Genomic DNA, 27,251 nt, shown 5'->3' with positions numbered 1-27,251 from the left:
ATCCGAGGGCTTGATGAGTCTCGGTAGCCTGTCTGTCACATCGCGAATCTTAGCTCCTGGCAAGCAGCAGACTTCTCGGTTTTCCCGATCCGGGCGGCAGATAGATGACTCAGTCCCCCTGAGGAGAGAGTCCCCGACCACCACCACCCGCCTCCTTCTCTTGGGAACAGTGGTTGTGGAACCCCCAACCCTAGGACAGTGCATCTTATGCCTTCCACGACTTCACGCCTTTTGCTAAAATCTAAACAGAGTCTTATAATTCTAATACCCATTTTAATAATACAGTCCTACAGGTGTCCCAGACTGGTTCCAGCCGTGTATTTCTCAGTGTTCAGTGGAGACATGGGGATCTTGGCATGAGCTTGTTGGGGACACTGGGGCATGGCCACTAGGTAACTCGAGGGGATGGAAGACCACAAGTGTCGATGAAGCCCCCTCGCACTAGGCCCAGGTGTCCTTGGCCCCCTCCCCACTTGGAGGCACTCGCAGTAGCTCTGCGTATTAGGCCCAAGTGTCCTTGGCCCCCCCACCTGGAGGCACACACAGCAGTTATGCTGAGAATCTGCAACAATATGGTGCAGAGTCAGACTGCCTGAAACTAAGCAAGGCCACACAGGGCAGATATGGAAGAACAATGCTGAATAAAGCAGCTTTATGTATAGTTTAACAAATGATACAGAGAACCAGGGAACTAGCTGGGAACTGGATTGGCTGGCTATATGGATACTTGGGGCAGCTTGCTATTGGATAAGTATGCTGGGAAAAAGGATGTATAAAAGCCTGTGTAACTTCCTGCTCTGTGTACAGGATTTGAGATTCAAATCTCCCTGTACCTATTTGAAGCTTCAAATAAACTTTTCTGCTTTTCCACCCCGTTGTGATTATTGAGTGTAGCACACCGGGTAACGAACCACTCAAGCTGTTGTTCAGCCTCTCGGCACTGGGTGCCGGCAACAAGCTGGCACCTCTAGCCAGCGTCACAGTCACGTAGTGGGGTGTTTGTGACATCATCACATGGTGCTGAAGCGATGGCACACAGTAATGGAATGATGGGTTGAAGGGAGAAAGATACAGTGACAGTGGGGGTAAAGACCATGACCTCATAACATGTAGTGACCTCACAAAGGGATGTGACAGCCACGTCAAGGGAGCCTATTGAGATGTTGCATAATGATGCGATAATGGGTTGATGCTAGATGTCACGTGATGACATCCTAGTGAAATGACACACTAATGGCAGTGAATGCAAGGCGGACATGATGTCATAGAAACACAGCCTGTTGCAGGTGGGTTTGTATGAGGCCAATGTGATGTTAAATGATGATGTCATGATACAGTAATGGCATTTTGATGCATTTTGATGGCATGAGGGTGCATTGTCATAAGGTCCCTATGACATCACAAAGGCACGAGAATGGGGGTGACGCGAAGCTGCTGTGATGTCATGTGAGGGTGTCATAGTGACAGGAGATGGTGGACTGATGTGAGGCCCCTGATGTTACATGATGGCATCACAATGGCACATCAATAGTAGGTTGCATGGGGTCACTGTGGTTTCATATGATTATGTCACAATGGAACAGAAGAGTGGCTTGAGCGGGATGCTGTGATGTCACACAATGACATCACTATGCACGCCTATGATGCTTGGGGTGTCATCCCTGTTACCATGGTGCCCGCACCCCTCGTTCGAGCTCTATCACTGGGGGGCCTAGCCTGGGGGAGGGGGAGGGTCTAGTTGCTGCTGCGGGGACGTTGCTAGGGGCGGCTGCTAGGGCCGGAGGAAGCACTTCCGGCGTTGGGGCCCGATGTGCCCCGGAAGCGCTTGCTAGGTGCGGGCTGCAGCTCAAAGATGGCGGCGGAGGAGCCTCTGCAGAAGCCGGAGCCGCTGGGGGGGGACACGGATGGTAATGGGGGGAGGGGCGGCCGGGGAGCCCCCATAAGGTACTGAGGGGGGAGGGGCGGGCCCCCGGAGAGAGATGGACCCCCTGGACCCGGCAGTACCCGCAGCCCGAGGCAAGGCCCTGCCACCCCCCGCGGCGAGGGACAGGGGCCCCCGGAGCGCCCCGCCCGAATGCGTCCTTGCCCCTATAACAGAGGGAGGGACAGGGTGGTGCGGGGACCCCTTTAGAGAGACAGGAGCCCCAGCTCTACCTCTCCCCCAGGCCTGGCTTCCCCTCCCCAGGCAAAGGTTCCTCCCCCAGGCCCCCGACCGCAGAGATAAGGTTCGTCCCGAATCCAGGGCAGGTTTCTCTCCCCTGGAGCCCAGCTCCCTACAGGAAACTCCTTTTCTGCCCCCCAGATCCTGGCTCTGCTTCCCTCCCTTGCTAGCATCCCCCATAGGAAACTCCTTCCTTCCCCCCCCCCCCCCCAGAGCACCCCTTCCCAGAACTGGCTCCCCCAGACTTCAGAGAAAAGGTCCCTTCCCCAGACTCGCTCATCTGCCCACTTCCCCTCCTCTTCCACAGGAATCACCCCCCCCCAACCTTCCCCCAAGGGCCAGGACCTGCCTCCCCCCACAGGGAGCTCCTCCCCTCACCCCAAACCTCAGGGAAATGGTTTCTTCCCCAAATCCCACACATGCTTTCCCCCTGTGGGAGAGGATTGTCCTGCTCCAAATCACACACCTGCCTCCTCTTAGGAGCTGCACCCCACAGGTCTCACCACAGAAAACTCCTCCCCTTACCCTAAGTCTCACAACCCTCACATGCACACAGGATCTGCCTCCCCCCATCCCCTGGGGCCGTGATCCCCTTCCTCTCCAGGAAAGGCCTCCCTTCATTCCAAATCTCAGACCACTCCCCCCACACGCACAGGATCTGCCTCCTTCTCCCTGTCTCCTGGAAGCTGCTCTCTGTCCCCATCCACAACCAGCAGGAATGGGAAACTCCTCTTCCCCCCCATACCTACTTGCCCCCCCACATAATCCCCAGGGAAAAGGTCACCCCTTTACTTCCAACTCCCTCCTCTTCCAAGTATACAGGGAGTCCCTTGCACCCCAAAGACAGGACTCTCCACAAAGTGTCCTGAGGCCTAATGCCCCCTTCCCAATATGCACCAACCCATTCTGCCCAGCTCCTGCAATGGTAGCAATCAGCCCATCGTACCCACAGCATCCCTGGGAGCAGGATCCAGCCCCATCTGTTCCCTCAGGCCTAGAGATGAGGTTGCCCATGTGATACAGGATTCCCCAGTCTTGCTGCAGTGCATGCTATAGCCTGCCCTACCCTGCTCCTCCATCAGCAGGGGCCCTGGAGACACATTCCTCCCCAGCTCTGGCAATGAGAATCCCCACCCCACTCGTTACACTTTAATATACATCCTACTCTGCTCATTCACTGGCTGTATGCACCCCAACCCCTGCAGCACCTCTCTGAGAGACATGATCTGCATCCCCACCACCACCCTATGGGGGACAGGATTCCCACCATCTGTTCCCTGAGGCCTAGAGACCTAGCCCCCACACTCTGACCTATGTGCAGTCCACATCAACCTGCCCCACACCCCATCAGCAGGATCTGTGCCCACCCCAGCCCTGACTTCCCTGTGAGGCAGGATCCCACTCTGGGCCCCTGAGGACATTCCCTCCACTTGGTCACACGTCTCTTACTGCTATGTGGTGAGGATTAGGAAACCTGATGTGGGGGGAAGAACCTCCAAACCAAATCACCTGTTGCAAGGGAGTCCTAAAGCTCCCATCAGCATGTCCTTCCCTTAACTCAGCTCCCAATACCCTCTGATTACCCCCTCCCTCCTCAAAATCCAGCACCCCACATCCCCCCACTCCCATCAAGCATCCCAGATGGTTTCACTTAAAACCTTGCTTGGGCCATCCCTAACTGAAAGCAATAAATAATGTCTTAATTGTTTGTTTGAAGGTGGCAGGGGGACTGTTAGAAAAAGCGATGGCTCTGCATAATGAGGGGCATCTGGGGTGGCTTGGAGTGAAGAAAACAGACTCCCTCCCTCTCCAGTAGCTTCCCAATCTGCTTTGTCCCCTTTAAGAACAGTCCCTGCCCCTGGAGTATTACCGATAAACACAGTTTAAATTCTGTTTGTGATGCAGAATAAAGGCTATTTTGGTTGCGATGTCCCCAGTAGAGTCAGTTCCGGTTCACGTCAACAAGAAAAGTTCTGGACTCTTATCCAGATGGTTCTGTTGATAAATAGGGCTGTGGTCCGTCTGGATCTGCTCTGGGGAAGACTCTTGTTGTGGGGTATCCCGGTTCTTCCTCAGTAGGCTGAGGAAAATGGGGACATGTGCACCCCATGTGGTTCTTTCCACCTTGTGTTATGTGGCCTCTGCAGAGCAAGAGAGGGGATCTGTACTGCATTAGCAGGGATGCATGCCGTTGGGCTGGGAGTCAGACTTGGGGACTCCCGTTTACCAGTGATGTATGCAATGGAACGGGCCCAAATTGCTTTCTCATCTTCCTGCAGAGCTGGCAAAGCTCGTCTCTGTCTTTGAACTAAGCCAGACAGCACTGAATGGCAGACGGGTAGCAGTGATAAACAGGAGGCTGTTTACACCCGAAAGTTAGTCGTCTTTGGGAGATTTGTTTGAGGTGAAGCTCAGTAGGACTCCTGGGTTCTAAGCCTTGCTCAAAATTATTACTCCTTGGTTTCCCCATAAAAGAGGGGTGATTTCATGTCGCTGGATATAGAGGAGATTGTAGAGGGAGGACGGGAGAGTGGTTTCAATGGGCCAGATCCCCACCTATAGCTCTAGGGACTTGTGCTGAGCTAGGGCCATTTACACAAGCTAAGTATGTGGCTCAATGAGTTGATATAATTTCAGCTATCACACTGTTGTGGTTTATTATTCATAGATTTTCAGGCTAGGACAGGGGATCATTTGCTTGAGGCCCAGGGGCTCTAATCCAGCTTTGCTCTCAAATCCCCCTGCAATTTCTGTGATTTTTACAGTTCCGTTGTTTAACCTGACCAAACGAAGGCTGAGGGAGGATCTGTTTGTACTCCATGAATGCACCGGGGGGTTAACCCCTGGGAGGGAGAAGAACTACTGAAGCTAAAGGACAGTGTTGGCACAAGAGCAGATGGGGTTAACTGGCCAGGAATCGATGGGGGCTGGCAATGGGAAGAAGGTTTCCGCCCATCAGAGGAGGAAGGTTCTGGAACGGCCTCCCCATAGGAGCAGTGGGGAGCAAACACCCCAACTAGTTTGAAGATGGAGCTGGATACGTTTCAGATGGGGCTGCCTGCGCTAGCAGGGCCTGGAGGCCATGACCCAAGAGGTCCCTCCAGTCCTCTGTCCAGGAATAAAGTGTAAAGCACCTGTATAGTGGGTATAACTGCATCCACACTAGCGGTTGTGCTGCTCTAGCTATACCGGTGTAGTTAGTGATTCATAGAGTGCAAGGCCCGAAGGGACCATGAGATCCTCTAGTCTGAGCTGTATAGAACAGGCCCGGGCATTTCACCCGCTTCCCCCTGTATTTAGCCCATTTGCTTATAGCTGACTCAAGCCTCTTTCAGAAAGGCCACCGGTGTTGAGATGGAGAATCCATCGCTTGGCTGGGGAGTTTGTGACAATGCTTAATCCCTGGGACGGTTAAAAATCAATTCCTTTAGTTAAAGCAACACAACTTTTCTGCATCAACAAGACCCGCAAATCTTAGCTGCTAGTTGTGCCAACTTTTGTGGACAGAAGTGTGGCCATTTAGAAGCTGACGGTGCCGCCTTAATATCTGCAATGCATGTTGTAGCAAAAGCATCATGGATTTGCCTAATGGTATTTACAAACAATAGCTTCAGTTTCTGTCTGCTAAAGAGCTACTTGTGCCTGTAATGAGTTGAGCTTAAAAAGACCAATTCTGACCTCTGCCGAGGCCACTGGCTGGAGCTGCACACAGAAGATGCATTGATTAGTTACAGCTACACTTCTTACTGAACAAGAAGAGTATCTGTGTTACAGAAGGAATCTGTAAAGCAAGCCCTGTTTGGTGTCTCAGCTTCCGGGTCAGCGTTGTCTTCCTTGTGTTGGGGTTATTCCGTTTGCTCTACCTTCTCCCGGGAGAATATTTGCTGGCCGAACTCGAAAATTAACCCTAGAAGGGAAATGGCTCATTTTGGCAATACGATGCACAAATTGATCTCTGACCTAGATCGGGGACTCCATTGAGCCAGGCGCTGTGCCGGCTTCCCTAACCAATACTGAGGGAGGAGGACCTACTGGGCCGGGAGCTAGACAGGACCCCTCCCACCTCCCCTGACTGAGATCAGGGAACCATCATGCTGGCTGCTGCACAGACATCTAGCAAGAGAGAGAGTCCCCAAAGAGCTCACAGCCTAAATAGCAGAGGAAGGCTCATTAGCCCATTTTGCAGAGGGGGAAGCTGGAGGCCCACAGAGATGAAAGAACTCGCTCAAATGCTATGATGGAGCCAGAAACTGAATCCACATCTCCTGAGTCTCAGCCCAGTGACCTGACCCGAAGGACTAGTCTTCCCCCTCCAGCTGTGCGGATGGAGTTCTGTCTCGGGCAGTGTTGGCATTGCAGCATGGGGGAAGGGTGATGGGAGCAAAGGTCAATTGAGACTGAACCTTGGGGAACTCATCTTTATGGCAGGATGGTGACCCCTAAGGTGTGGGGGGTGACATTTGAGACTGGAGCCCACGGGGGTCTGAACTGGCGGGGGTGCAGCTGGCGTGGGATAAGCATCTAATTCCATCTCTTTTTCTCTTCCAGGAGTTAACTGTTTGGCATACGATGAAGCCATCATGGCTCAGCAGGATCGCATCCAGCAGGAGGTGAGGCTTCAGAGGGTCTTTGGGTGCAGGGAAAAGTAGTCTGCCAGATCCGAGATGGGTCAGCGAGTGGATCTCAGTGGGGCCTTTGTGTCCTTGCTCTCCCTTCACAGTTTCTGATAGTTTCACTTTCCATCTCCAGCCTCTGGGATGTTGGGGTTTTGGTACCTGGCCGCTGCCCTCCCTGTGCTAACCCCTCAAATCTCTCCCACAGGGGCTGCATGTAGCCTCAGTCATGTTCCCCCTAACCTGCAGCCGCTCAGCTGAGGGCAAACTGCTCCCACCGCTAATCTATGAGGACGCAGCCGTCCTTCACCCCAGCTCCATCCTTTGGCTCAACAGCAAACTGGGAGCATGGGTACGGATGTCAGGACTCCTGGGGCCTGGGATCCTATCTAGGGGAGGGCAGTAGGGGGTGGTTGAGACTCTTGAGGTGGACTTAGGCTTGGTGTGGCGTGGGAATAGATGGTGCTGGGAGTGTGTGTGTCAGGGCCTCCAGGGGCAGAGGTGGGAGGAAGAGGCAGGCTGGGGGGTGGTCCCCTGGGGGCTAAAGGAGGCAGTGTTGGGGCTCCTGGTCCAAGGGTGCTAGGCAACATGGGGGCACTGTGTAATGGTATGAGGGGCTCATGAGGACTGGTTGAAAATTTTCCATCAAAATGCTCTTCCAAAAAGAATCAGGGTTCTTACAGCAGATTTTTCTGCAAAAAGCAGCAGCTGCTTCTTTGAGTGATGGTTCCTGCTGTAGTCCGGGGCGGGTTTACGCTTGCGTCGTGCGCCCAGAGGTCTTGAAAGTATTCGTGTCTGTAGTTCTGCACATGCGCCCTCACCTTGCCTCATGGCTTCGTCCAAGGTGACAAAGGGCAGGGCAGACCGACCGCGTCTCCAGTTCCTCCTCACCGCCGCATGGTCCAAGTCAGAGCTACTAGTGTCCTCTTGTGTCTGACACACTTAAAAATAAAAAGGATTTGAATTGTACATAGTTTTAGTCTTTCTTTTTTTTACTGCAGTTTAGCATTTAGTAGTAATTCTTAGGATATAAGAGTCTTTGGGGAATCTGTTACCAGTCCCTCCCACCCAATCCAGCACCCACATCCGGGTACTGGATTATGCCAAAGACTCCAGGGTTCAAGATCTGCGTCTCCTGCCCACGTTTGTTCTTGGTCAGCGATGAGCACCAGTGCTGGTCTGATGCTTGGGAGAAGCCCACGTTTCATCCAGGTGCAGTATCTGCCTGTCCTTCCCAGGCCATACCCAAGAAGGCCAGGCTCTCTGCCTCAAGAAGCACATCATGGAAGTTGCCATGAGGCCGCAGTCGGATCCAGGCCAGGGAACCTCCCCGGCCCCATACATCATCCTGAGAAACCCAGGGGTGCGCCTCCAACTGCAGAGATTGAGTCCGGTTCTGCCAGTACCAGTACTACGGACCCCATGCCGGAGCCTAGTTGGCAAGAAAGCATGCGCATAAGCATGGCAGTCAGTCTTGTTCCAGCCCCAAGAAGGGCAATGCGCCTTCCACGAGTTCCAGCCACGGAGAAGTGGTGCATTCGAAGGCTCACAAGCATGACAAGAAATCTCACAGACTGGTGGATCCGCCAGTTACTGTGCACACCTTCCAAATCAGCCACCTCTAAGTCAACAGAACCATCAATTTCGAAACAGTCCTCTGCTCCAGCTCCAGTTCCGGATGCGGAGCGCATGCCATTAACACCGGGGAGATTGGAGACAGTGCCTGGGCCTCATGAACTCTTTGCTCTGGAAGAAATGAGGTCTCCACACCTTCCTTTACAGTCTGAGCCTATGGAGGTACGATCTCCAACCCAGGACGTATCTCAGTTGAGTTGTGCTTCCACCCGTTCCCCTACAGCTTACATGGTTCCACCGGTTCCGATGTTACCGGCATTCGAACCAGGATCTGAGTTTTCCTTGTTGGAGGATTTGGGTGGAGTGCAGGGGCTGTCCATCTCCTAACACCGCTACAAGTACCCTAAGGGTCTACCAACTTAGTGGCAGTACCCTCCTCTACCCCAGCAGAGAAACCACTGATATCCCGCGTCATGAGGCCCTCAGCAGCATCTGCTGGATCCATCCTTTGGCCATACTGGGGACCCTGGCCTCAATATCCACCTTCAGAGCCTTCCCATTCAGCAAGAGAGGATTCACCCCATCCCTGCTTTGGGCATCCTTGAGCAGATGTTTGGAACTGGTTTTGGAGGATGAGCCGTTCAGTCTGGTACCGCCGGAACAGGAACGATTTCTGTCGTCTTCTCCAGACACAACAGTGACCTTGGCTCCCCCCGACCCCCAGATGATTTTCACCAGTTCCAGGACCTCCTACACAGATTCTTCATATACCACTGGAGGGAAGTATAGGACAAACAGCATCAGCTTCGGGACAGCCTTCAGGCCTCGGTACCGACATTCAGGTCTCGGTACAGACCAGGGTTGCTCTACCAATCAATGATACCATTCTTCAGCTGGCTCATACCATTTGGCATACCCCAGACACTGATGCTCCTACCCTCAAGGGTGCCAGCTAAGGGGTCTGAGTTTCTGTTCTCTCACCCCCACCCAATTCCCTCAGGATCCAAGTGGCAATTGAGCAGGCCAGGCAGCAGCACTCATGCGCCCCCCTGGTGGACAAGGCAGGCAAGTGGCTGGCCCTTCTGGGTGGCAACTACAGTAAATTCAAGGACTTTATTTTCAGTTGAGAAAGTCATATTTGGCCAATAAGGCCTGGTAGTTCAAGATCTGAAATTGGAGGCTAGCCCACAAGAAGACCTTGTGACCCATAAGGTCCAGCCACTTGCCTTCCTTTTCTGCTGGGTGGACATTTTTTACCAGTGCGACAATAATGGACAAGTGCGTCCTGGATGTCATTCAACATGGCTATAAGATTGAGTTCATGACACTACCTCACCCCCGACTTGGCCCCTCCTCAGGGACCACTCTCATTACAGCATCCTCGCTCTAGAGGTCAACTCCCTACTTCAAAGGGGAGTGATAGAGCATGTTCCTCCGGACTATCAGGGTACCGGGTTCTATTCCACTTATTTTCTAGTACCCGAGATTGGTGGAGACCAATCCTGGACCTCCGACGTCATAATTGCTTTATATGCAAGCCAAAGTTCCGTATGGTCACCTTAGCAGCCATCATATCATCTGTAGAAAGAGGCATGTGGTTTATGGCTCTCGTTATGCAGGGCACCTATTTTTGCATAGATGGGGAGATTCTCGATATTCACAGTAGGCCCTTAACACTTCCAATACGGAGTCCTACCGTTTGGACTCACCACTGCTTCACAGGTCTTCACCAAAATTCTCTCTGTCATAGTGGCCCACCACTGGTGTCACGAGGTCCTTATATTTCCCTGTTTCGATAACTGGCTGGTAGCAGCGCGATCCAGGGACGAGGGTTGAACCTCAACCTCCATGTTACTCGGTGTCACGGAGTTCTCGGGCAATGCTGTGGAACTGCTCCTTACGAAGCCAGTCAGGACTCTGGTGAAGTCTCCTCTCTGTGAGCAGACTGTCTGCAGGGCAAAAAGCTCACACGGCTTCTACCTTCCTGGGTCTGACCTCGGAGCATTCAGCATCCTCTGCCACTTCATGCGCTTCCCACAGTGAGTCCGCCCAGGCGGGGTCCTGGGGAAGCCAGAGGGTCCTGCACCCCAACTTCGCAGTCAGACGTGACTCTCAGCCAGCCAGTAAAACAGAAGATTTATTAGATGACAGGAACACAGTCTAAAACAGAGCTTGTAGGTACAGAGAACAGGACCCCTCAGCCAGGTCCATTTTGGGGGGCAGTGAGCCAGTCTGCACTTCACTCCACATCCCCAGCCAGCCCCCAACTGACTCACCCTCCACCCCCTCCTCCTCTGGGCTTTGTCCCTTTCCCGGGCCAGGAGGTCATCTGATTCCTTTGTTCTCCAATCTTTAGCTATAACCTTGCAGGGGTGAAGGGCCCAGGCCATCAGTTGCCAAGAGACAGAGTGTCGGCCATTTATATACACTGGCCCTTTGCTCTGCAACAATTACACCCCCTTATCCCACCACCTAGAGACTTAATAAATGCGTAGGGGAAACTGAGGCACACCTACAGTATTAAGAGGAAACATTAAGAACAGTCCCACTTCGTCACACTCGGACTACTTTCTTCCCTGGGGGGTAAGCGTAAATGTCGAAAAACCAACTTTGGTTCCCAGGCAATCCCTGCATTTCATAGGGGCTCCATCGACTCAGTCTCGGCACAAGCCTACTTACCGTGGACAGGTTCCAGACCCTACAGGAACTCATCACCCAAGTAGTCAATGGTCCTTCTGTTCTGTCAGGACTTGCCTATCCCTCCTTGGCCACGTGGCAGCCTGCACATACATCACCGCCTTGGCTCACCTCCGATTTAGCTGACTTCAGCTGTGGCTCCAAAAAATCTAGTCGCCGACAGAATACAACAGAAAGTCCGTGGTATTAGTGCCTCCCAAGGTGCTCTCCTTGTTCCAGTGGTGGATGTACCTGAGACAGGTCTGCGCTGGGATGCCATTCCTCTCATCTTCGTTGGACATGACAATCATCATGGACGCATAACTCTCCGGAGGGGGTGCCCACGTCGGGGAGCACATGATGCAAGGGACCTAGACCCCTTGGGAATCCAGAATACACATCAACATCATGGCGCTTCGGGCATTACGGTAAGTGTGTCGCGCATTTCTTCCATCCATTTACTTCCATTGTGTTCTCATCATATCCGACAACATCACCATTATTTATTACATCAACAAGCAAGAGGTCATGAGGTCGACTACACTCTCTGCAGAAGCGGTTTGTTTATGGGATTGGTACATTGCCCACAAGATCCTATTGTCGGCAGCCTATCTTCCAGGGGCTCAGAACATGATTGCAGACTCTCTCAGCAGGACATTTATGGCCGATCACAAATGGGAGCTTCACGACACTGTGGTCAACAACGTTCTGACTGGAAGGGCATATCGAGTGGGGTTCCACAGGGATCAGTTCTGGGTCCGATTCTGTTCAATATCTTCATCAATGATTTAGATAACGGCATAGAGAGTACATTTATAAAGTTTGTGGGTGATACCAAGCTGGGAGGGGTTGCAAGTGCTTTAGAGAATAGGATTAAAATTCAAAATGATCTGGACAAACTGGAGAAATGATCTGAAGTAAATAGAATGTAATTCAGTAAGGACAAATGCAAAGTACTCCACTTTGGAAGGAACAATCAGTTGCACACCTACAAAATGGGAAATGGCTGCCTACGAAGAAGTACTGCAGAAAGGGATCTGGGAGCTGTAGTGGTTCACAAGTTAAACAGGAGTCAGCAGTGTAATATGTTGCAAAAAAAGCAAACATCATTCTGGGATGTATTAGCAGGAGTGTTGTAAACAAGACTTGAGAAGTAATTCTTCCTCTCTACTCTGCACTGATATGGCCTCAGCTGGAGTATTGTGTCCAGTTCTGGGCACCACATTTCAGGAAGGATGTGGACAAATTGGAGAGAGTCCAGAGAAGAGCGACAAAAATTATTACAGGTCTAGAAAACATGACCTATGAGGGAAGATTGAAAAAATTGGGTTGGTTAAGTCTGGAGAAGAGAAGACTGAGAGGGGACATAAATATTTTCAAGTACATTAAAGGTTGTTACAAGGAGGACGGAGAAAAATTGTTCTCCTTAATCTTTGAGGTTTGGACAACAAGCAATGGGCTTTAATTGCAGCAAGGGCAGATAAGGTTGGACATTAGGAAAAACTTCCTAACTGCCAGGATGGTTAAGCACTGGAATAAATTGCCTAGGGAAGTTGTGGAATCTCTGTCATTGGAGATTTTTAAGAGCAGATTAGACAAACACCTGTCAGGGATGGTCTAGATCAGTGCTACTCAAAGTGGTGGTCCGCGGACTGGTGCCAGTCCGCGAGCCATCGGCTGCCAGTCTGTGCGCACATTGGAAAAAAAAATTGCCGGTCCTCCACATCAGATAGCGTGAGAAGCACTGGTCTAGATAATACTTAGTCCTGCCTTGCGTGCAGGGCACTGGACTAGATGACCTCTTGAGGTCCCTTCCAGTCCTACGATTCTATGATTTTCAGCCAATGTGGGATTCTGACCATGGATCTCTTTGTCTTCCATGCCAACACCAAGTGCACCATGTACTGCTCCAGGGGATGGGGGGAGGCTTGGCGCCCATTCCCAGAGTGATGACCTTGTCCTCTGCTGGTCAGACCAGATAACTTGCGCGTTTCCCCTTCTAACACTCCTGCCATGAGTCCTCCACGTTATCAGGCGGGAGAAGGCAATGGTTATTCAGATGGCCCTGTTCTGGCCACGCCAGCTCTGGTTTCCACAGCTCCTCCACATGTCAGCTCGTCCTCCGTTTCTCCTCCCAGCTTTCCCAGAACTGCATTCACAGAACGGCGGCAGGATCAGGCATCCTGTTCTGAAGATGTTTCACCTCAGAGCTTAATTTTTGGGTAGGCATCTTTGCTAGAATGGGAATGTTTGTCGGCAGTACAAGACATCCCTTTGAGCAGAAGGAAGGAGTCGACAGGGCGTTTCTATCAGGCCAAGTGGAAGCGCTTTGCCTACTCAATTCCATTAAGATCCACATAGCAGTTGTCAGTGGCTTCCACCCTACTGTGGAAGGGCAGTCCATATATACACATCCATTGACTGCCATGTTTTGGAAGGGCCTCCTCAGAATCTTCCCACCCATTCAACTTATCGCTCCCCAATGGGACCTCAACCTTGTTCGCTCAACATTAATGAAGTCACCCTTCGAACCACTAGCTTCCTGCTCCCTGTCCCTCCTTTCCATGAAGGTCATCTTCCTGGTAGCTATTCCTTCTGCGAGAAGGATAGGCGCACTGGGGCTATGATGGCAGACCCCCTTTCACCACGTTCCGTAAGGACAAAGTTTCCGTGCGTCTGCATCCCAAGTTTCTGCCAAAAGTTGTATCCTACTTTCATCTCAACCAACCCATACACTTACCTGCTTTCTTTCCGAAGCCATACGCCTCAGCAGAGGAACAGTGCCTGTGCTCACTCGATGTCCGCGAGGCCCCGGCCTATTACCTGCCGAGGACGAGACCATTCCGGAAGTCCCCAGACTGTTGCAATAGCTGAAAGACTTAAGGGGCAGGCGATCTCCACACAGTGGATTTCAGGGTACATTACTCTCTGTTATCGGGACTGCCTCCCACTCTTCGGGGTGAGAGCCCATTCTGCAAGAGCTCCAGCATCGACTGTGGCTGCCCTTCATGACGTACTGCTTTCAGACATATTTAGGGTGGCCACGTGGCATTGAGGATGACATACCTTTGCTGTACATTACGCAATACAAAATTCTGTGATGGATGCCTTGTTCTTCATGGCTGTCCTCTGTTCAGCCATTCCCCCCCTCCCTTGCACCCTCTTCTGAATTAGGTACTGCTTGTTAATCACCCTCCGTGGAATACAATAGGGACCATCACTCAAAGAAGAAGGGGAGGTTACTTACCTGTAACTGAGGGTTCTTCGAGAGGTGTGGTCCTGTAGTAGGGTGTAGCAGGGCCCCCTTTGCTCCTGTCTGCTGCATTCACAAACCACTCAGAGACCCCGGAGCTCAGCAATAACGGTGCAGTTTATTTATAGCATGTGCTCCCACCGCCTTCCCACCACATACAGCTTGGGTTTCCAGCCTTACGGACTTTTCCGCTTCTGCACCCAGGAGGGAAGGGCTACCGCTGTCCTTCCACTCTCTGGCTCCCTGCTTGCTTCCTTCCTCTGGGCCTGTATGTAGCCCCAGGCTAATTAGGCTGGCAGCTGTTTCCCATTCGCCAATCAGGTGCAGGTTTCTCTAGCCAGTTCCAATTTACCTCCCTTAATTGGAGCTGGTGTGACAGAGGGCTGGCTCAGGAGTTCCTGCCCAGCACCCTGTCACAGGTCCCTATCTGTATTCCACTTCCCATCCTGCTTCCCCCTCTGCTGCGGACCTGTTTGATTTGCGGTGCAGAAGGAACTGGAGAGGCGGTTGGTCCGCCCCACCCTTTATCGTCTCGGGTGAAACCATGAGGTGCGAGGCAAAGGGGCACACGCAGACCAACAGACACAACTACTTCCAAAATCTCTGGCTCCGGACGCGTGGCGCATGCGTAACCCTCAGTGGAATACAGATAGGGACCACACATCTCCGAGAACCTCCAGCGACAGGTAAGTAACTCCCTCTTCCCTGGGAAAAATGTGTGTGGGGGGGGATTTTTCTGTGAAAAAATCCCAACCTGAATGTCCAAATGTTTTGATTCTGAAATGCTGCTGCAGTGCCTCATGGGAGTTGGAGTTCAGGTGCCTTGTGCTCCCATTCTCCTCTATGGCTGGGCTTTCCAGCTGGACTACGTCCCCCGTGATGCACCATCGCACCGTGATGCTGTCGCATTCTCTTGCTTAGATGGGGGACTGTGGGCCCTTGTGGGAGGTCTGTGTCAACCAGGAAGTCTGGGTGATAGGGCCCTACCAAATTCACAGCCATGAAAAATGCGTCACAGACCGTGAAATCTGGTCTCTCCTCCCATGAAATCTGGTCTTTTGTGTGCTTTTACCCTATACTATACAGATTTCAGTGGGGAGACCAGTGTTTCTCAAATTGGAGGTCCTGACCCAAAAGGGAGTGGCGGGGGGGGGTCACAAGGTTATTTTGGGGGGCAGTGTAGTATTGCCAACCTTACTTCTGCACTGCCTTCAGAGCTGAGTGGCCGGAGAGCAGCATCTGTTGGCCAGGCACCCAGCTCTGCAGGCGGCAGCGCAGAAGTAAGGGTGGCAATACCATACCAGGCCATCCGTACTTCTGCGCTGCTGCTGGCGGCAGTTCTGCCTTCAGAGCTGGGCTCCTGCCCAGCAGCTGCCGCTCTCCAGCTGCCCAGCTCTGAAGGCAGCGCTGCCGGCAGCAGCAGAGCAGAAGTAAGGGTAGCAGTACTGCAACCCCCTGCCCCCATAATAACCTTGCAACCCCCCCCCCCCACACACACACACGCACAACTCCTTTTTGGGTGTGAACCCTTACATTTACAACATTTGAACGTAAAATTTCAGATTTAAATAGCTGAAATCATGAAATTAATGGACTGTGAATTCGGTAGGGCCCTAGTTATAGTGGAGAATTAGGTGCATGAGCCACCTGGACTACAGTTCCCAAGAGGCATGGCAGTGGCTTGGCGAGAGGGTGAAGGCAGAGCATGGTAGATATAGTTCAGTGAGGTCCCCTGGCCTATGGAGGGGGATGGGGGGATGAGGTAGCCAGACTACAGTTCCCAGGAGGCACTGCAGCCAGCTCCAGGTCTCCTTCTGCAGGCCCCGGGTGTCTGTTAGCTCGAGGTGCCTCCATAGCGAGGTTTGGGAGCCATGGCCACCGCTTCCCCCCTGCTAGTGTCACAGCACCTCCCGTTGTCCTTCCAGATTGCCGTCCAGAACCCCCTGGTGTCGGACAGACTGGAGCTGTCAGTTCTGTACAAGGAGTACGCGGAGGATGATCACATCTATCAACAAAAGATCAAGGTAGGTACCAGCCAGGCCCTCCCTGCTCTAGGACCTTCCCCCCCAATCCAAGCCTCTCGATTCCAGGCCCTTTCCTCCTTAGTCTCCCTGTCTGATCTCCCTAGGTCCCGTGCTCCTCCTGGCTCCCCCATCTCCTAATTGCAGGCCCCAGCCTGCTTCACCCTGACACCTAAATCCCAGACCTCTCTCCCTCCATAGTCCCCCAGCCTCCCCTCGAGCTCTCCGTCCCAGCCCCTCAATCTTGGCCTCTCCCTCCCTCCCCTCCCCCCCCCCCCGGCTGCTCCTCAGTTTATCTCTAGGTTCACCACCACCACCCCTTGAAAATCCTGGCCTTCCCTGGCCACACAGTCGCCCCTCCTTAGCATTGTCCCTCAGACTCCCCTCTCTAAGTTGTCTGCTCCCCATCCGCTGAATTCTAAGCCTTCCCCACCAGGCTTTGGCAGGAGCAGGAGGTGTAATAATGCTTAGTATTTATGTGGCACTGTCGGCCACTAACCTCCCAGTCCCTTTCCCTAGGAGAGACTAATTTTGCCTTCCCCCCCTCCCCGCACAGGACCTGCTCAAAAAATACTCATACATCCGAAAGACGCGGCCCGACGGCAACTGCTTCTACCGGGCGTTTGGCTTCTCGCATCTGGAGGCCCTACTGGAGGACAGCAAGGAACTGCAACGGTAGGGTGGGGCCCTGTTGGAGACCGGAGTCCACCATCCCCCACAACAAGGGGGTCGGTGTGGTGGGAGGGCAGTGGGAGACCGTGCGGCCTAGCAAGGGGAGAGTGCTGGGCTAAGAGGAGGGAGACCTGGGGTTTATTCCCAGCTCTGCTGCTGGTTTCCAGGGTGACCTTGGGCAAGTCCCTTTCCTTCTCTGGGCCTCAGTGTCCCCATCTGTAAAATGGGGATGATGATATGACAGTTAAAAGCGCCATATAAGAGCTAGGGGGGATTATTAGCCTGGCACGGGTGTATTGCCGCTTCTATCCTGGAGGGCAGGCTGGGTGATTGGAAAGGCCTCAGCGTGTGACTCCTGCCAAGTCAGAGCTCCGGCTGCATGGCATCTTCCTCAAATCGAGGACACTCCTTAGACCGTAAGGATCCTCCACCGCTTTTGGGTTTGAAACAAATGCTAATTATTCAGATCTTATTTACGGCACTGGATCAGCACTCCTGGGTTCAATTCCCAGTTCTTCTTTGAGTGATGGTCCTTACGTGGATTTCAGACGTGCGTGTGCATGTGCTGAAGCCGGAACTGTTCATAGTAGGGTCCGTTGACCTGCACGTGTGTAGTGTGTTGACTGCATGGCAGATCCGAGGCTTTAAGGGGCTGTGCGGGTCGACGCCGCTCCAGTTCTCTCTCACTGCCGCACGGGTAGAGTCGGAACCCCTGTTCCCCAGTGTTCATAGCTCGCTAAGAGAACTGCTCTCTGTTAATTGTATATAGTTTTTCTGTAGTTCTTAGTACTTTGTTGTCCGTTTATTAGTTAGCTGCTAGTTACTTAGGTTTCCATTGGACTTTCTCACCTCTGGGGGCTTCTTCCTGGCCCGGGAGTATGCCCCGGCAAGCTGGTTTTAAATACTGTGCTTTCTGCCCGCACTCCTTCTCCATGAGAGACGAGAACCAACACTGTCTCTGCTGTCTTGGTGACACTCATATCGCCACCCGCTGCTCCATCTGTCGCTCGTTCCCACCTCGTACCTGAGAAACCAGAAAACTTCGCTTCCGCAAATTCTTTATGGAGGAGGCTGTGTGCCCCCATGTGCAATCGGATCCAGCGGCCAGGACGTCCTGGGGCCCTTCCTACCTGGCACTGGTGGCACTGTTCCATTTGGCTAAAGCCCACCGTGCACACTAGAAGCACGCTCATGGGCATAAAGGCAGCTCCCCGACGGGGACCGTCTCCAAGCGCAGTGTTGCCTCCCCGAGCTGTGCCAGATCGGGTGAGAAGTCACGCACCAATCTGGACGCTCCTGCTCTGAGGAAGTCTCGCACGGAGCATAAGTCCAAGCACCGCGCCCCAGCAGTGCCTCCTCCAGCCCCGGTGACTGATCTGTCACCGTCATCTCTGGCTCCTTCTACCCCACCAGGATCGTCCAAACTTGCGTGCCCGGACCCACGCACATTGGGCTGTCTGTCCCCTCTTACACCGACGGCTAAACTCAGGCTGCTATATACTGGCTCACCTCCACGCCCCGGTCCTTCAGGCACTTTCTGTCTGCCGTGGATGAGCTACTCCTGCTCCAGCCTGCTGTTCCACTCTGCCTTTCTCCACCGGACCCTTTGCACAAACTCTCGGATCGCCCGGCCTTCACCCCCCTATACTGCTGGCACTGCTGGCTCTGACAGCCCCACCCTTACTGGACCCGTCTGCGGACTCTGAGTGGTCCTCAGAACCGAACACTGCCTTCTCGCCTGCCCGGTCTTACAGCCCAGAACACCGGCACCAACTGTACCATCAGCTGTCTGCTCTGCCAGCTGATCCGTGGTTCTGCTACCCATGGGCACTGCCAATGCCTGGTGACCCCTATGTGTCGCCCTACTGGACTGCATGGAACTCCTACCGTGACCCAGGCGTGCTGCCCTGTCTGCATCACTGCCCTTCTTCAGTGCTCACTGCTCTTTCCTCTGTGTACAAGGAGCCTCTGATCGTTTCCACGCCAGCAGCGCCATCGCCCCCTCCAGTCAATATGGGCACCTCTTTGTTCCCTGACGATGCTCTGATCACATGCAGTACCAGGACTTGCTTCAGTGCATGTCTACACCCCTCAACCTGCCTGTCGAAGATGTCCAGGATCCACAAAACCAATTCTTGGACATCCTGCAACCCCCTGGACCCTCCCGCACTGCCCTCCCTATTCTCATAGCCCACATGCAGCCAGCCCAAGCCACTTGGTGCACCCTGGCCTATTGTGCTCCTACCCCGAAATGGAGAGAGCGCCGCTACTTTGTGCCTGTGAAGGACATGGACTTTCTCTTCACCCACCCCCACCCCTATTCGCTGGTGGTACAAGCTGTGACCGAGCATGCCCACCAACAGCATTTCCGTTCCATGCCACCTGACCAGGCCGCCAAAAAGTTGGACCTGCTGGGCCGCAAGGTTTACTCTTCTGCTGGCCTCGAATTCCGTATTGCCAGTTACCAGACCAATCTGGCCAAGCACGATTCCTTTTGTACTCTAAGCTGGTGGACTTTCAGGCCTTCCTACCCCCAGAAAAACAGCAGGATTTCCAACACCTTGTGGACGAGGACAGGCCGGTGGCTAAAGTAGCTCTCCAGGCCGTGGCTGATGCCGCTGATGCCACATCCTGCTCCCTGGCATCCAGGGCCGTTCCCCGCCGGGACTCCTGGGTCCAGTCCAGTGGCTTCCCGAAGGAGGTTCTGACCACCCTGGAGGACCCTCCATTTGAGAAACAATAAATTGTTCAGTGACAAGACGGAGGAGTCTTTGCTTTCTCTCAAAGACTCTCACACCACTCTCTGGTCGCTGGGCCTTTATACCCCATCCTCAACTCACTGCCAACAACTTCTGACCCGTCCCCATTCCACATACCAGCCTTACCCGCAGCGCCTGCCTGACTCGTCCCATCATCGCCCTGTTCACAATGACCATGCTCTGCTGCTGCAGCTACTTCTTCCACATGTGCCTTTCCGCAACGTCCTCCCAAGCAACCCTTCTGACTCCTTCCTCGAGACCTGCAAACCTTCCTCTACCCCCCCCTTCCCTCTGCCGGGTCACCTCATCTCCTTTGCTCACAACTGGGGCCAGATTATCACCGACTGCTGGGTGCTGGACATCGTCCACCAGGGCTACCTTATGGAATTCCTTTCCTTCTTGCCCTGCTGTCCACCCCAGTAGCACCTGGGCACTTCCTTGCATTGCCACCTTCTCAGAGAGGGAGCAGATGCCCTCCTGCGGAAGGGCACCATAGAACTTGTCCTGCATCCCTATCGGGCCTGGGGCTTCTACTCTCCTTATTTTCTCATGCCAAAGAAAGTGGGTAGCCGTCACCCTATTCTGGACTTCCGGCTCTTGAACAAATTTATCTGCAGATTCCATTTCTGGATGGTCACCCTTCCCCTCGTTCTCTCCTCCCTTCCCCGTGGAGCCTGGTTTGCAGCTCTCAATATGAAGGACGCCTACTTCCATACTGATATCCACCCCGCTTATTGCAAGTTCTTCCAAATCACGGTGGGCCATTCCCACTATCAGTTGTGGGTCCTCCCCTTCAGTATTGCTACCGCCCCCCACATGTTCACGAAGGTCTTCACGCAGGCTACCGGGGGCGATGCCCTCCTCCTGTCCTGGATCACTCACCTCTGCTATGCGTTCCTGCCCATTCCCCTGCTCCCCCAGGTCCTGCGCGAGGTGTGGCACGTCCATGCAACTCTTCTCCTCATTGCCTCCACCTGGCTTCACCAGTACTGGGACACGGATCTCCTACATCTCTCCGCTCGTCCTCTGATCTGTCTCCCGGATCTCCTTACACCAGCGAATAGCCAACTGCGACATCCCAACCCAGGCACTCTCCATCTCCCGGCCTGCTATCTGGATGGGCTCGCGCATACACAATGCATGCTCGTTCCCTGTCCACGACATCCTTATCCATAGCCGATTCCCGTCCACTCGAGCATGTTACCGAACCAAATGGCACCATTTTACTGGCTGGGTGCAACACCGCCTGCACACCATCTCCATTTCCGTCGTCCTGGATTACCTCCTTTCTCTCGGTCAGTAAGGCCTCGCCCACTCCTCCGTCCGCATCCACCTGGCTACGCTTAGTGCCGTCCTTCCGTCTTTGGATGGGTTTTCCATCTTCACCCACCAGACTACCTCCTACTTCCTTCGCAGCCTTCTCAACGCCTTCCCTGCTGTCCAGAAGCCTACTCCTTCCTGGGACCTTCACCTCTTGCTTTTCACCCTCACCAAGCCGCCCTTTGAACCACTCACCACCTGCTCCCATACCCATCTTTCCATGAAGGTGATCTTTTTGGTAGCTGTTACCTCCGCATAGTGCATTAGTGAACTGGTGGCCATGATGTCTTTCACTGTCTTCCACAAGGACAAGGTCTCCCTGTGCCTCCATTCCAAATTTCTCCCCAAGGTGGCCTCACCATTCCATGTCAACTGGTGTGTGCACCTCCTGACCTTCTACCCCAAACCACACGCCTCCCCTCGAGAACATGCACTCCACGCTCTCGATGTTTGGCGGATATTGGCCTTTTATCTTCACCAATATCTCCATTGCTGGGAAGCTTCTTGCCAAAATCTTACTGAATCGTCTGCTCCCTCTTGCAGAGGAAGTACTTCCAGAGTCCCAGTGTGGCTTCAGACCACCACGGGATACCACTCACAAGATTTTCACAGCCACGCAAATCCAGGAAAAATGTCAAGAATACCACCAGGAGTTGTATGTGGCCTTTATCAATCTGACCAAAGCCTTCGACTCTGTCAACTGTGAGGCTCTGGAAAATCATGTCAAAGTTTGGCACAGAGACAAAAAAGTTTGGCTGCCCAAGCAAATTTATCACCATTGTAAGACTCCTCCGCGACCAGATGACTGCCTCCATCCTGTGCAGTGGCTCTGTCTTTGAGCCCTTTTGTCATCCGAACTGGCGTAAAACAAGGCTATGTACCAGCACCCTCCCTTTTCTCCATTTTCTTAGCAGCTATGAAAATACTAACCCAAGACCATCTACAAAAGGGCATTGGCATCCAGTATCAGACTGACTGCAACTCTTCAACCTTTCTTGTCTCTGTGCCAGAACTAAACTAATATCGGGAACAATAACCGAACTCCAGTATGCCGATGATTGTGCTGTAGTTGCACACTCAGAGGAGGATCTGCAAACAGCCCTTAATTGCTTCTCTGACGCTTACAAAAGCCTGGGGCTATCTCTGAACATCGGCAAAACAAAAGTTCTCCACCAGCCAGTCCCCGGTCAATCATCAACAAGGAAGATCTTCATTGTCAAAGAAGAACTGGAAAATGTAGACTGCTTTACCTGTCTTGGCAGCCATCTCTCAGAGAGGGCAGACATAGACGTTGACATTCAGCACAGAATTCACTGTGCCAGCCTAGCCTTTGGCAGACTGTCTCGCCAGGTGTTCAACAATCACAACATTAGAACACATACTAGACTTATACTCGTTTGTAAAGCAGTGGTAATCCCAGCTCTCCTCTACGAGACTTGGGTGACCTACAGAAAACACCTGGAACACCAGCACTTTCTTCAGAAGATGAGGATCATCGCACTAATGTCAGTGTCTTCACAGAGGCCAACATCTTCAGTGTTGAGGCCCTGATTATCCAGCATCAGCTGAGGTGGAGCAGGCACTGTGTGCCGATGCCTCATGTACGCTTACTAAAACAACTGCTGGGGTACGTCCAACTCACCAAAGGAGACAGGAAACAGGGAGGCCAAAAGAAACACTTTAAAGCAGTGGTTCTCAGACTTTTGTACTGGTGACCCCTTTCACATAGCAAGCTGCTGAGTGCGACCCCCTTTATAAATTAAAAACACTTTAAAATATATTTAACACCACTATAAATGCTAGAGGCAAAGCGGGGTTTGGGGTGGAGGCTAACCGCTTGCAAAATAACCTTGCCACCCCCTGGGGGGCCCTGACCCCGATTATGAGAACCCCTGATTTAAAGACCACCCTCAAGATAAACATCAAGAGATGTGACATTGACACCACACACTGGGGGAGAGCAGCCCAGGATAGGGATAACTGGTGAAGACTTGTCAAAGAGGGAACATCCACTTTTGAGGAAAATCGCCTTGCCCTGGTCGCAGAAAAATGCCAGAAAAGAAAGAAAGGAAAGACAACTGTCATGCAGCAATTGTGGCCCAACCGTCTTCCAACACCACCTGCAACGTCTGCCAGCGAACCTGTGGCTCAAGGATTGGACTCGTCAGTCACCAAAGGACCCATGGAAAATAAAACCTGTGAAAGAGATCCTTCCTCGACCTCAAGGGATCACCGATGACATTGAGCAGATGTTTTGAGAGAACTCTCCAGAATGATTCCAAGAGCTCTTTCTTGAGTGGTAACATCTAATTTAGACCCCTAATTTTATATGTAGAGTTGGGATTATGTTTTTCAATTTGCATTACTTTGCATTTATCAACATTGAATTTCATCTGCCATTTTGTTGCCCAGTCACCCAGTAACTCTTCGCAGTCTGCTCTGGACTTAGCTATCTTGAGTAGTTTTGTATCATCTGGAGATTTTGCCACCTCACTGTTTACCCCTTTTTCCAGATCATTTATGAATATGTTGAATAGGACTGGTCCCAGTACAGACCCCGGGGGACACCACTGTTTACCTCTCTCCATTCTGAAAACTGACCATTTATTCCTACCCTTTGTTTCCTATCTTTTAACCTGTTACTGGTTATCTCTTCCGTCTTATCCCATGACAGCTTCCTTTGTTTAGGAGCCTTTGGTGAGGGACCTTGTCAAAAGCTTTCCTCAAATTCAAGTACCCTATATTCACTGAATCCCCCTTGTCCACAGGCTTGTTGAGCCCCCTCAAAGAATTCTAGTAGATTGGTGAGTCATGATCTCCCTTTACAAAAACCATGTTGACTCTTCCCCAACAAATCATGTTCATCTGTGTGTCTGACAATTCTGTTCTGTACTATAGTTTCAACCAGTTTGCCTGAAGTCAGGCTTACCGGCCTGTAATTGCCGAGATCACCACTGGAGCCTTCTTAAAAAATTGGCCTCACATTATCCTCCAGTCGTCTGCTATACAAGCTGATAGGTTACATACAACAGATAGTTCTACAGTTTCACATTTGAGTTCCTTCAGAATTCTTGGGTGAATGCCATCTGGTCCTGGTGACATATTACTGTTTAGTTTCTCTTTGTTCGTTCCAAAACCTCCTCTAATGAGACCTCAATCTGGGACAGTTCCTCAGTTTTGTCATCTAAAAAGAATGGCTCAGATTTGGGAATCTCCCTCACATCCTCAGCCCTGAAGACCAATGCCAAGAATTCATTTACTTTCTCCGCCATGGCCTTGTTGTCCTTGAATACTCCTTTAGCATCTCGATCGTCCAGTGGCCCAATTGGTTGGCTTCCTGCTTCTGATGTACCTGCTTTTTTATTTTGGCTAGTACTTGTTGAGTCTTTGGCTAGCTGTTCTTCAAATTCTTTTTTGTCTTTCCTAATGATATTTTTAGACTTCATTTGCCAGAGTTTATGCTCCTTTCTATCCTCCTCAGTAGGATTTAACTTCCACTTTTTAAAGGATGCTCTTTTGCCTCTCACTGCTTCTTTTATGTTGTTGTTTAGCTATGGTGGCACTTCTTTGGTTCTCGTACTATGTTTTTTAATTTGGGGTATACATGTAAGTTGAGCCTCTATTATGGTGTCTTTAAAAAGTTTCCATGCAGGTTGTAGGGATTTCACTTTTGGCCCTGTCCCCTTTAATTTCTGTTTAACTAATCTCCTCATTTTTGTGGGTTCCCTTTTCTGAAATTAAATGACACGTTTCACCTCCTCAATCTCTCCTGTTCTCTCCCTGGGCTAAAATGCTTTGCTCTAATTCTGGTGCTTGGATTTAGCATGCGGGTGCCAGGTGGGGTTGGTGGCCTGTGATACAGAGGACTGAGGGGGTCTGACTAGATGATAGGGTGGTTCCTTCTGGCCAAAAACTCTATGACCTCCTCCTTCCCCCCTGCCCATACTGACCCCATCTCATCTCATGCAGGTTCAAGGAGATCTCTGCCAAAAGCAAGGAGGACCTGGTGTCCCAGGGCTTCACAGAGTTCACGATTGAGGATTTCCATAACACGGTGAGTGACATTCCCCCCATGGGTTGGGAGCAGATGCCATCGGATGGGATGGTCAGAGCAGATATGGACCTGTGAGACCTCAGTTTGATTCTTGGATTTCCTACAGGCTGCCCGGGCAGCTTCATGTAAACCACTTCCCTCCCTCCAATTAGGCCCTCGGTTTCCCCAAGCTGAGGACACCAGCTCAACCGCGCATGTATGCCACTGTAACAGACCAGAGTCCAGCCCGTTTATTCTAACTCTCAGAGAGCCATGGGTTGGGCAGTGGAGCAAGGGGTCTGCCTCTAACACCCTCCCTCACGTGCCCCTCCAGTTCATGGACCTGATAGAGCAAGTGGAAAAGCAGATCACGGTTTCCGAACTCCTGTCCTCCTTCAACGATCAGAGCACCTCTGACTATCTGGTGGTGTACCTGAGACTGCTGACCTCCGGCTACCTACAGCGCGAGAGCAAGTTCTTCGAGCACTTCATCGAGGGAGGCCGCAGCATCAAGGAATTCTGCCAGCAGGTAGAGGCAGCAGGGTCTAACCAGAGTTTGCTCTCCCCGCCATCTCTAAATCCTATGCTTACACCACACTGGGCACGAGGAATTTCGGGGTGGAAGATCCATGGCATGATTTTGCACTGGGGTGCCCCGTCCCTCCCAAACCATCTTGGAGTGGGAACTACAGCCCAACTTCTCCCTGTGTCGAGGAGATCTCTGGGTAGCAAGGCCGAGACCCAGTCGACTTGTGATCTGAGGAGGATTGGTTGGGGGTGCTGAAACCCAGCTGACTCATGATCTCAGTAGCATCCACAGTTGGTTCCTGGGGCAGGGGACAGGATGGGAAGGGACGGTACAGGACAAGACTAGCCTACCCTGCCCTTGGGAGAGGGGTTGAGATCCAATAAATGTGTGATCTGAGTAGGATTCACAGCTCGTTCCCTGGAGGGACCAGAATGGGGTCCCTTGTCCATTGAGAGAGGTCACTGAGATCAGCTGACTTGTGATCTCAGTTAGATCTCTAGGTAATTCCCCTGGGGGGATCCTCTGTGGGGCGGAATGGGGCGAGGGGCCCTGGCCAACTGGCATATCGATAGGTAGGAGGAGGCGGGGAGAGCTCTGTGACCCAACAAACTTGTGATCTGCATAGGAACCAGAGGTAGGTTGCTGGAGGAGGGGAGGCCTGTCAAGCCCCACCTGAGGCAGGATGTCGGTAGCATCCGTAGGCAAGTCCCCAGGTCGGGCAGGGCAGGCTCCCTAACCCTCCGTGTCCCACTTGATTCCTTCCAGGAGGTGGAACCCATGTGCAAAGAGAGCGACCACATCCACATCATCGCCCTGGCTCAGGCCCTGAATGTGTCTATCCTGGTGGAGTACATGGACCGGGGCGAGGGTGGAGGCACTAACCCCCACGTCTTTCCAGAGGGCTCGGAGCCCAAGGTGTATCTACTGTACAGACCAGGACACTACGACATCCTGTATAAATAGGTGCCGGCCAGCTGCCTCTGCTCCCTCCCCACAGGTGTCCCGTGGCTCCCCCGTCTCCCTACTGGCAGTCTCTGTGGTTGTAAATGGTAATCTCGCGCGCTGCTCTCTCTCTTTGTTTTCCGTTGTTACACTTGCCCGTCTGTGTTTTATTAAAGGGGATGCTGGTGAATGGAGCCCCGCTTGTCTGGTGGATTTGTTCAGGTTGCAAGGGGGCAGTTAGCTATTGTCCCCTGGCCTGTCTATCCCCACCCGCCTTGGATTAGAGCAGACCATTGGGCCTGTCCAGGCACCAGTGTCCCCCTTCCCCCCGACTTTGCCTGTGGTCCTGTGTAGTCTGCTGTGGGACCTTGGGCTGCAATTGCCCCCAGCTCCTCATATACCTGAGTGGAAAGGTGCAGCCCTGAACATAGCTGTGGCTGCTGTTCACCCTTGTCCTCTGAACATAGCCTGGATTGTTTTGCCTCTCATCTGATAGCTTGCGGTAGCGAACCCCGAGGCTGAGAAGTCAGTTGGTGTTGCATCTGAAAAGGCCGCCTGAAAGATCTGTCTTGAGGTTGCAAAGCAGAATGCTCGGAAGTTAGGAGACGCCTGCCTGTGCTATCATCGTCTTCATCTGCCTGGGTCGGTAAGTGCCCGGGATGGAGAGCGATTCAGTATTCGTTTCTTTTTGTCCTCC

At 52.4% G+C, this 27,251-nt stretch overlaps 1 protein-coding gene across 3 annotated transcripts; it reads left to right on the top strand.

Annotated features, from left to right (window-relative positions):
• Window positions 1–1,808: 1,808 nt before the first annotated feature.
• OTUB1 (OTU deubiquitinase, ubiquitin aldehyde binding 1) lies at window positions 1,809–26,748 on the top strand. Of its 3 annotated transcripts, XM_073351774.1 has the most exons (8): window positions 1,809–1,907; window positions 6,710–6,771; window positions 6,983–7,126; window positions 16,204–16,302; window positions 16,856–16,974; window positions 25,020–25,104; window positions 25,418–25,612; window positions 26,378–26,748. In XM_073351774.1, exons 1-8 carry the CDS (start codon window positions 1,853–1,855, stop codon window positions 26,573–26,575), a joined length of 957 nt encoding a protein of 318 aa, XP_073207875.1. In that variant the 5' UTR covers window positions 1,809–1,852; the 3' UTR covers window positions 26,576–26,748. The 3 variants fall into 3 exon arrangements, with proteins under 3 accessions (XP_073207875.1, XP_073207876.1, XP_073207877.1); XM_073351775.1 differs by lacking the exon at window positions 6,983–7,126; XM_073351776.1 differs by lacking the exons at window positions 25,418–25,612; window positions 26,378–26,748 and adding an exon at window positions 25,257–25,410.
• The last annotated feature ends 503 nt before the right edge of the window (window positions 26,749–27,251 follow it).

This window comes from Lepidochelys kempii, chromosome 7 (genome assembly GCF_965140265.1).
Source record: "Lepidochelys kempii isolate rLepKem1 chromosome 7, rLepKem1.hap2, whole genome shotgun sequence".
Lineage (NCBI taxonomy): Eukaryota > Metazoa > Chordata > Testudines > Cheloniidae > Lepidochelys > Lepidochelys kempii.
This window is presented reverse-complemented; position numbering and strand designations above follow the sequence as displayed.